At 44.8% G+C, this 9453-nt stretch overlaps 1 protein-coding gene across 1 annotated transcript; it reads left to right on the forward strand.

Moving 5' to 3' along the window:
* The first annotated feature begins 382 nt into the window (after positions 1 to 382).
* Positions 383 to 3979, forward strand: LOC140851233 (putative disease resistance protein RGA4). The gene is made up of 4 exons (XM_073242792.1): positions 383 to 547; positions 712 to 1477; positions 1614 to 1917; positions 3772 to 3979. The coding sequence occupies exons 1-4, from the start codon at positions 383 to 385 to the stop codon at positions 3977 to 3979; spliced, it is 1443 nt and encodes a 480-aa protein (XP_073098893.1).
* The last annotated feature ends 5474 nt before the right edge of the window (positions 3980 to 9453 follow it).

Here is a 9453-nt window from a genome sequence, read left to right on the forward strand (position 1 = left end):
AAAGCAGGAGACAACAAGTATATCATGTCTAATAAGGCAAAGCTAACTACTTGATTCTTCTTCCTTCTTATGACTTCTCAGTCTCTATCTATAAATAGAGACCCATAGAGACCCCGAGGTGTGCAATCACTTCTCTCCCAATATGCTCACTCCTTTTTATCTGTTTCAAACTTCTAACTTGAAAATCGGAAGGTCTCCATCAAAACCAACTCCGATTAGAGACTTATTTTATAGGTCCTACTGTCGATGATTTGTAGTCACCGCCTAACTCCAGCCAAGCAGACCCAAGATAAAAATCTACAGCAATAGTGAGGTAGGGAAAACAACTCCTGCATAGCTAGTCTATAGTGGTAGAAGAGTTGAAGAATATTTCAAGCTAAGGATGTGGGTTTGTGTCTCCCATCGGCTCAATGAGATTTTGATTACAAGAGAGATCTTGCAATCTGCAACCAATGAAAAACATGATGAAGTTGTGAATTTGGATAAGCTTCAGAAGATCCTTAAAAGGATGGTGCTCTCCAAAAGGTTTCTTCTTGCGTTGGATGATGTGAGGAATGACGAGGAAAAGAGGAAATGAGAGAACAAGATGGAGGAAGTTGCTTGCACCTCTACAAGTTGGGGAGAGTGGAAGCCGAATTCTAGTGACCACCCAGATGGAAATGGTGGCAGAAATGTTGGACTCAAGGAGCCCTGTCTTCCAAAAGGGATTAGCAAGAGATGAGTACTGGTTGCTATTCAAGAAATGTGCATCCAGAAGAATTCAGTAGATATCCAGAATTACAGGTGATGGGCAGAGAAATAGCTGCAAGGTTGAACGGTTCTCCTTTAGCTGCCAAGGCTGTGGGAGGGAGATTGAAACATAACTTGGATATAAAAGAATGGAAGACTATTTTGGAGAGAGAAGTATGGGATGACATTATGCCAGTTTTGATATCTAGTTATCAAAACCTACCAGTGCAGTTGCAACGCTGCTTTGCTTATTGTAGCATATTTCCCAAGGATTGGAAGTTTGAGCCTAAGAAGCTGGTCAATTTGTGGATTGCACAAGATTTCATTCAGTCCGGCAATATGATGGAGCGCAGAATGGAAGATGTAGGGAGAGACTACTTCGATGATTTATTGTCGAGGTCATTCTTTCAAACACTGAAGCAAGGATACTGCACATATTATGTGATACCTGATTTGATGCATGATCTTGCACAGTCAGTTTCTATGGATGAATGTTGCAGAATTGAAGGTGATAGGTTCAACAGGAGAATCCCTCCAACTGTTCGCCATATATCTGTTACCACCAACCATCTAGATCTAGATCAGCTTAAAAACATCTGTGAATTGAAAAATATGCGTACCGTGATAGTATTTAAGGAATCCGACTTTAATGTGGATCATTTTCGGGATGACATTCTTAGAGAATTGAAGGGTGTACGGACACTGGATTTAACTGGTTGTGACATTGAAGAGTTGCAGGAAGCCATAGGTCAATAACACATCTGCGCTACCTAGCTCTCTGTGGCGCTCTCAAAACCCTACCTGAATCAGTGAGCAACCTATACCATCTACAAGTGCTGAATTTGCCTAGAAAGTGTCGGCTTGATAGTATGTTTCAATGATAGCTGGAATTGGGAAGCTAACTTGCCTCCAGGGATCACTTGAATTCCATGTAAAAAACCGAAGGGGACAAAATATTGGAGAGCCGAAGGATATGAAGGAGCTTCAAGGTCAGCTCACTATAAAGAACCCTGATGATGTTAAGAGCAAGGAAGAAGCTGCTGAAGCTGACTTATTAAACAAAAAGCACATTAAGAAGCTGCGGCTGGAGTGGGATTTCTGTGGAAGAACTTGCAGGCCTATTGCAGATGCTGATGTATTAGGAGGCCTCCGACCAAATCCCAGTCTTAAAGAGCTTCATATCACCAGGTATCAGGGTGCTTGATCTCTGAGTTGGATGGAGTCAAAATGGCTGTGGAATTTAAAATCTATTTATCTAACTAACTGCAAGAGGTGGGAAGTCCTCCCTCCATTGGGACAACTTCCCTTTCTCAAGGTTCTACATATTAAAGAGATGTCTGCAGTAAAACAAGTAGATTATGAATTCTATGGTAATGGTGAGGTGAAAGGTTTTCCTTCATTAAGAGAGTTACAGTTCGACGACATGCCAGAATGGGTAGAATGGTCTGGGGCAACCGACAGCCAATTGTTTCCTCGTCTCAGAAGTCTCAAGATCTCAAACTCCCGCCAACTCTACTGATAAATTTCACTAAAGAATGTGAAGGATTGGTTTCTTATCTAAAATTATACCGCTCGCATTCATCGTCCTCAATCACTTTCACCTTGAGCACTTCTAGCATTGTGATCCTGCATGAAGGCTTCCTGCATCGAGATCATCAACAAGCTACCAAAGCCCTGAACTTTAGGTGTGTCAAGATCCTGTGTCGGTTGAAGGCTTAAGAGAGTTTATTTCCCTCAGAAAGCTGCAGATATTTCAATCTTATTGTTATGGTGTTTATCGTGAGTACCTCGGATCAGTACTATATTATAACATATATCAAGCTTTCAGATCATTAATATGACCGCTGATCGCCGTATGAGCTGAGGAGTCCATCTCCATGCTAAGCTGAGGCATCTCCAAGATCTGACCTGTATTTGAGCTGTTCAGCTGACTTATCTCTTCGACGTACGCGACAGCTGTCTATCCCGAATAAGATAAGATCTGGCATAACCATCTCTTCTGATCTCGCAGGAGCATTTAAAGGCATAGTTATCTCACCCAGTTTGGCATGTCCAATAATCCGACAATTTCGAGATCGTGCAATCTCACAGCTAACAATCCAGCTGTTCGATATTATTCTATATAAACAATCAGAGCCCCGAGGACCCAGATAAGTCCGATAAAACTCTTCTCAGAGAATCTGTTGTTGCTTTTTTGTTCTCTGCTTTTCTGACTTGAGTGTCGGAGGGTCATCACCGGAGCCATAACCTTCCGTTTGGAGACTTATTTTGTAGATCGCTCTAGCACCGGTATCCCCGCTCGAAGCTACCAGGTGTCCGTCTTCCAATCTCGACCGATTTAAGTAGCAACAGATAGAGGAAGGGCCACATTCGCATTTATGGCTCCAAGATGAATATCTTCTAGGCTTTCCAATGCCGCCACCTCCCGACAGACGGCCAGCCTGACTGACAACCAAGCTCAGCCGCTGGTGTCGAAAATTCCTCCATCGATACAACCTATTGTACCACCACCGATTCAACCAGTCCTACAGGCGCCAGTCACGGTTGATCAATTTGGTCAGCTCTTCCAACAAGTTCAACATCTGACGACTGCAGTTCAGGTAGTCCAAACCTTTCTCGCGCCCTTTCAGGCAGCGCCACAGCCTCCTCCGGCTGTCCCTGCATCTCCTACAGCGGTGCATCATGCGGTTCCCTCAGTGGTGCCACCTGTACCTTCCACAGCGACATCCCTGTAGAATTCTATTTTGTCTACGGCTCTGCAGCCAGCACCTCAACCAGAGCCGTAGGTGCCTCCTCGAAGTCCAGAGAGGAGATTAACTCAACAAAGATGACTTAAGGTCCAACAACCAGCCAGGCGATGATCTTCAAGCCCATAGTCGAGCCATGACTTGATCCCCGGATGTCGATCTCCTCTACATTCCAAGGCTGGTACTATCCACGAAGTTGACTTTGAAAGATGGTTTCAAGAGCTCGGTCAGCAGTTGGGCCAAAAAATTGAAAGACCCTCAACAATAATAGCTCATTGATGCTGCCCTACGAAAGGTATAACAGCCAGCCACCCTTCGTCTCGAGGATTGTGCAGGAACCACTCTCCCTGTACTTCAAACTATCTCAGCTAGAGGTCTACGATAGGAACACCGACCCCGTCGATCATAGCGGGATCTTCAAGGCATCTATGCTCCTTCAGGGAGCGTCAGATGTAATCCTCTATCAAGCATTTCCTCCAACTCTTAAAGGGGCAGCTCGATAGTGGTACTCGAGTTTAAAGCTAGTGTCTATCCATTCCTTTGAAGACTCATGTCGATCTTTCATCGGTCATTTCATCAGCAATCGACGACAGTAGAAGCGATCCGACTACCTCCATACCATCAAGCAAAAAGAGGGTGAGTCAATCCGTCTTTTATAAATAGATTCAACATGACGACCCTGAAGATTCAAAATCTAGATCAGTTGATCGTGATGGCCGTAATGATGAGCGGTCTCTTGAAAAATGACTTAAAAAAATTGTTAGTTAAGACTTATCCTCGAGATCTTCTGGATATGCTTGTCCGTGTGAAGAAGTACGCCCGTATGGAAGAGGCTTTTGCTGATGACATTCCTACTGGTTCAGTCGCGATGAGACCCAACAAGGAACGCCATCCAAGGTGAGAGGAGAAAAGGTGCCAGTGCTCCCGGTCTCCACCCCCGAGGTGGAATAATGGAGGTTGAAATTATCTATCCCGCAGTCCTCCGAGAAGGATTCGGCAACCATCACCTCCTCGATTATACGATAGCTACACATCTCTGAATGTTTCTCGAAGGGAGGTGTTGTTACAAATGGGGCCTGAGTTACTTGAGCCTCGATCGATGAGAACGAGGTCAGAATGTCGTCAGGATCCAAATAGATACTGCTTTTATCATCGTGACTATGGTCATGATACTGAAGACTCACATCAGCTTCGCAACGAGATCAAGAGACTTATTAGGCAGGGGTGGCTGAATCATTTTATCCAAAGAGCGGCCCCTCAACATCAATCTTCGAGAGTTCAGCAGCTGCGCCCTCAGCCTCAGCAGTATCTCCCTCAATCTCAGCTGCAGCAAGCACCAGCACGGCAAGAGCGATAGCAGGGCGAAGGGCAAATGGTGGAAGATGAGCGACCCATCCGAGGAGAAATCCACATGATTACTGGGGGGTCGTCTGAAATTCGGACCGAATGGTGAAAATCAACCCATATCAAGATTAGGTAACCAAATGCTAACTAATTAATCTTTTGTAGAAAAATGTAGGTCTTGTCGCCTGATGATCAATTTTGATCTGATGACCTGATGATGCAGCAAGCCAAAGTCTCACAACTTACTGAGCGGGCACTAGAAGAAAGGCTATTGCCCAACCGAGTGGATGAAGTGGCATGCCTAGAAGCTTGTAGGCTAAAGCATCTCGATGGGACTCCAATATCAAGACCATAGAACTCAGTGGATCTCCACATATATCACAAATGTTGTAACTATTTTCTATGAAAATAAAATTTGTAGGGTCATCAATTTGTAATTGGCACCCGAGTTCTTCAAGAGTCACTTTCTCCTTTTACTCAAGATCCTGAATTATAACTACGATCAACTAATGTGAGAGCTAACTTATCAGATCCTCGAGAAGACCTCGACGACTTCGAAGTGGAGCTAACTTACCAGACCTTTGTAGAGCCCGAGTCACACAAGAAGCAGAGGGAGACTCTTAGGAAGCCTCTGGAGGACTAACTTACCAAACCCTCGAGAAGACCTCGGTGACTTCGAGATGGAGCTAACTTACCAGACTCTTATAGAATCTGAGTTACACGAGAAACGGAGGGAGACCTTTAGAGAACCTCCAGAGGACTAACTTCCCAGATCCTTGAAAAGATTTTGATGACTTTGAGGTGGGGCTAACTTACCAGACCCCTGCAGAGCCCAAGTCACATGAGAAGCGGAGGGAGATCATTAGAAAATCTCTGGAGGGATAACTAATCAGACCCTCAGAATACCATCGAGAGTACAAGATGCTGTAGGCACAAGCTCCTCACTGGCACACACTGCCTCTCGCACGAAGATGAGAAGTACTAGACGCCGTAGGCATAAGATCACCGTAGGCATACAACGCCACTCGTGAGGGATAACTAATCAGACCTTCAAAATATCGTTGAGAGTGCAAGATGCTGTAGGCACAAGCTTGCCGCTGGCACACACTACTTTTCGCATGAAGACGAGAAGTGCTAGATACTGTAGGCACAAAATTACCGCAAGCACATAATGCCACTTATGAGGGATAACTAATCAGACCCTCAGAATACCATCGAAAGTGCAAGATGCCGTAGGCACAAGCTCGTCACTGGCACACACTGCCTCTCACTCGAAGATGAAGAGTGCTAAATGCCGTAGGCACAAGATCGTCATAGGCACATAACGTCACTCGTGAGGGATAACTAATCAGACCCTCAGAATATCACTAAAGAGCCCTAGATACTATAGGCACAAGCTCATTGCCGGCACACACAACCTCTTCAGAAGAAGAATAAAAAGACGGACAACATATGGCTAGAGGCATTACCTCAACAAATACTCCTTCCACCTGAGGCACTCTCTTAGACTTAGGAGTAGAAGAGTAGTATTGAGATAATTATTATGATGTCTCAGATTTATGAACAGTCGGATTATATTCAAGTTATATTCAAGTTGTTCTAAACTGCTCTACATATGTTCACTTCAATCAAAATTATCCTAAGTATATCTATACTAAAGCTGAGCAACCTGAAACCATACTCATGCTGAGCTAAGCATTGAGCATTGAGCATTTTCTCATGATGATCTGAGCACCTATTTGTGTTTTTCTCTATGAGCCGAGCAAAATCCATAGTCCACAGATACAAATTTAAAATGAAGCAATGACTTCTAAAACAAAATATTTCTTTTTATTCATTAAAATCTTTCCAAAGAAAAAGTCAGTATTTCAAACACTTTGGAGGATAGTTGCTCCGGGCACCATGTTATAAACAAGAGAAGAAAATGAGGAAGGTAAGAGGGAGAACAGGAGAACAGCAGAAGATAAAGAGGAAGAAGAGGAAGAAGAGAAGATGAGGAGGGATGTCCCGCTGTAATCGACGGAACATCAGATCGATCCGACGAGCTGCTTCAATCTTCATCCATCGAAGACTTCGCCTCCTCAACATCCGAGTGAGCTGATTCAATTTTCATCCATCGAGGTCTCCACCTTTTCATCGGTACCACCAGCCTGTATGTCATGAGATTCTAGATACGACATTATCCTTAGTAGACGAACCTTACAATCATTAAAGCCTTGGATGAAGGTAACGACAGCAACGTCGAGCAACTCCCTTCGAAATGCTGTGGAATCCTGAAACTCCACAATGCAATGCTCTTGGACTGCAGGCGGGATGTGCTCGAGCTGATGGGAAGACTGATCGCAAGAGGCAAAGGAGGTGGAGCCCCATGAGACGTGGATGCGCTGGCCTGTCTAGCTCTATCCCTTTCACGGGCTAAGTACCTCCGACGGGTATCCCTCATAATGGCATTCCACTCTCTCACCCGTCTCTTAATTAATTCTAAAGGTGGTAGATTCAAAGGCGACGACATGGCAGCAGGTGGAGAAGAAAACTTTTTGCCACAAAAAGAGTGGAGATCCCTTTGCTCTCTGACCCCCTATTATAAGCGCTAGCAACCAGATCAATCACCAATCAATGCTTCTCAGGAGTTAATGACCCAGCGGTTAATGACACACCTTCTCCAAAGAAGGAGCAAATTCTAGCGATGCTTTACAAAACAAAATGTGCCCTCATGGCACATCTTCATAGACTCTGTGTTGCCTCCCAAATGTGGCCTTATCGGGTGAGACATCGACTACTATTCTCCATAATCTCCCATATTTAAGGAAGCAGAATAAGGTTATCATCTATTTAAATTACCTCAGATCAGCATGAGTAAGTTTACAAAGTAGAAGTATGACAAAAGACTACTCATTTTATTCCTTTCGAGATTCTCTTACGATGGCCCTAAAATATGAAAAAAGAGAAATACAGAAATTACAGTGCAGAGCCTGGAGCTGAGGTGCCAGTCACTAAGACATCCATCACGAAAGGATCTCAGATTTTGTTTAAAAAGTTTAAATCAAAACCCAGATATTTGGCAGCAACTCGGGCTCAGATAGATTGCATGCCTTCCAGCGTCATAAGCATCGGCGGAGTACTCAGCTTTTTCTTCCTCATATTCTTTTGAGGCCTGAAAGTCCTCCATAGCCTTAGAAACGACCTCGGTTGTCCGCTTCTCATGCACCCAGTTGGGCCTTCGGCTCTTTTATTTCTTTTTGCAGGCGAGAGTTCTCCTCACAAGCAGCCACGTTCCTCGTCGCCTGAGCTTCGAGCTCCGCTACCTTGTCCAGTAGCTGAGAATTCTGCTCAATAACTTTTTTCAATGCCACCACGGCATCTTCGGCTCTCCTTTTGATGGTGTCGGCTTTCATGGAGACTTCTCCAACTTCCCTTGCAGCCCTCTTTTTCGCTCTTCTGAGCATCTCAGCTTCGAGTCCAATTTTTTTTGCCTCTTTGACCAATTCACGGGAGCTTTCAATGTACCCATTCAAGTAATGGGTAAGCTGGCAAGTGAAGAAAAACTCATAAGTAATAAATAAGTATGCAGTAAGTGCTAAATGAGAAAGCTCCAATATATCCGGATGAGGCAATCCACTGCTCCTCTCCTCATCTCCCTCCGAGAAATGCTCAACAGCTCATTTGCATCGATAGAGAAGAGTAGTTCGGAGAGTAACTCGCTCGTCAACGTGGGATCTCTCAGCACTAAGGCCTCTAGCTTTAGTCCAACTGGTGCAGTTCCAGACACATCGATAACCTCGATGGGTGCCTTATTCGAGGAGGATCCAACTGTTGGAGCACGATCCCGGCTCCTCCCATGGACCTTTGGTGCAGCAGAACCAGCAACGAATAGATCTGGAGACTTCTGGACACGATCCAAGGCCCTTGACGAAATCAGTCTGGTTGCTATCTTCTTCGTCAGCTTTTCATTCTAGATGAAGAACGCCTTTGAAACCACCTCTAAAAAATCCAAGATCTGGTACCCAACCAGATCAGACCTGGACCGAGGTCCTCCAATTCGTAGATCTTGAATCGGGATATTCTAGATGAAGAAGAAGATAGATAGAGACAGACCTCGCAGATCTATCCTGCTGCAGCTTTTTTGTAGATCTGTTGATGGAGATCTCACCCGTGCCTCAAACGACCTCAGATCAACTCCAGATCTGAGAGAAATTTGTACCAACCTCTTGTCAAGAGATTTCAGATTTTGGACTTGGTGTTTGGGCACCTACAAGAGAGGGGAGAGAAGAAATGGCTGGTGGCTGAAAGGGGGGGGAAGGGGCTAGCGCCTCCCTTCCTTTCTTTCCTTTTATGGACTGGCGGCAAGAAACCCTAGGGTTTCTTGCTCCTGGTATGTGGAAGATTGCTGGAGAGAGAGGGAGAAGAGAGAGAGAGACTTGGGAGAAAGAGTCATCTATTTTTCTTGGCTTAATCAAACCTATACAAGTACATGTATATATAAACACCGGGTCAAGTGACCCAAACCCAAAACTCTCTTGACAAACTCTATGGGAGATTAGGTTAACCCAAGCCCATGTACACCCATGACTCGACCTAATCTCACCTCTCCTGGGCCCAGACCTGGCCCATAAAGAGTTGGTCCCTTGAGGCC

This window comes from Elaeis guineensis, chromosome 8 (assembly GCF_000442705.2).
Source record: "Elaeis guineensis isolate ETL-2024a chromosome 8, EG11, whole genome shotgun sequence".
NCBI classification, from domain to species: domain Eukaryota; kingdom Viridiplantae; phylum Streptophyta; class Magnoliopsida; order Arecales; family Arecaceae; genus Elaeis; species Elaeis guineensis.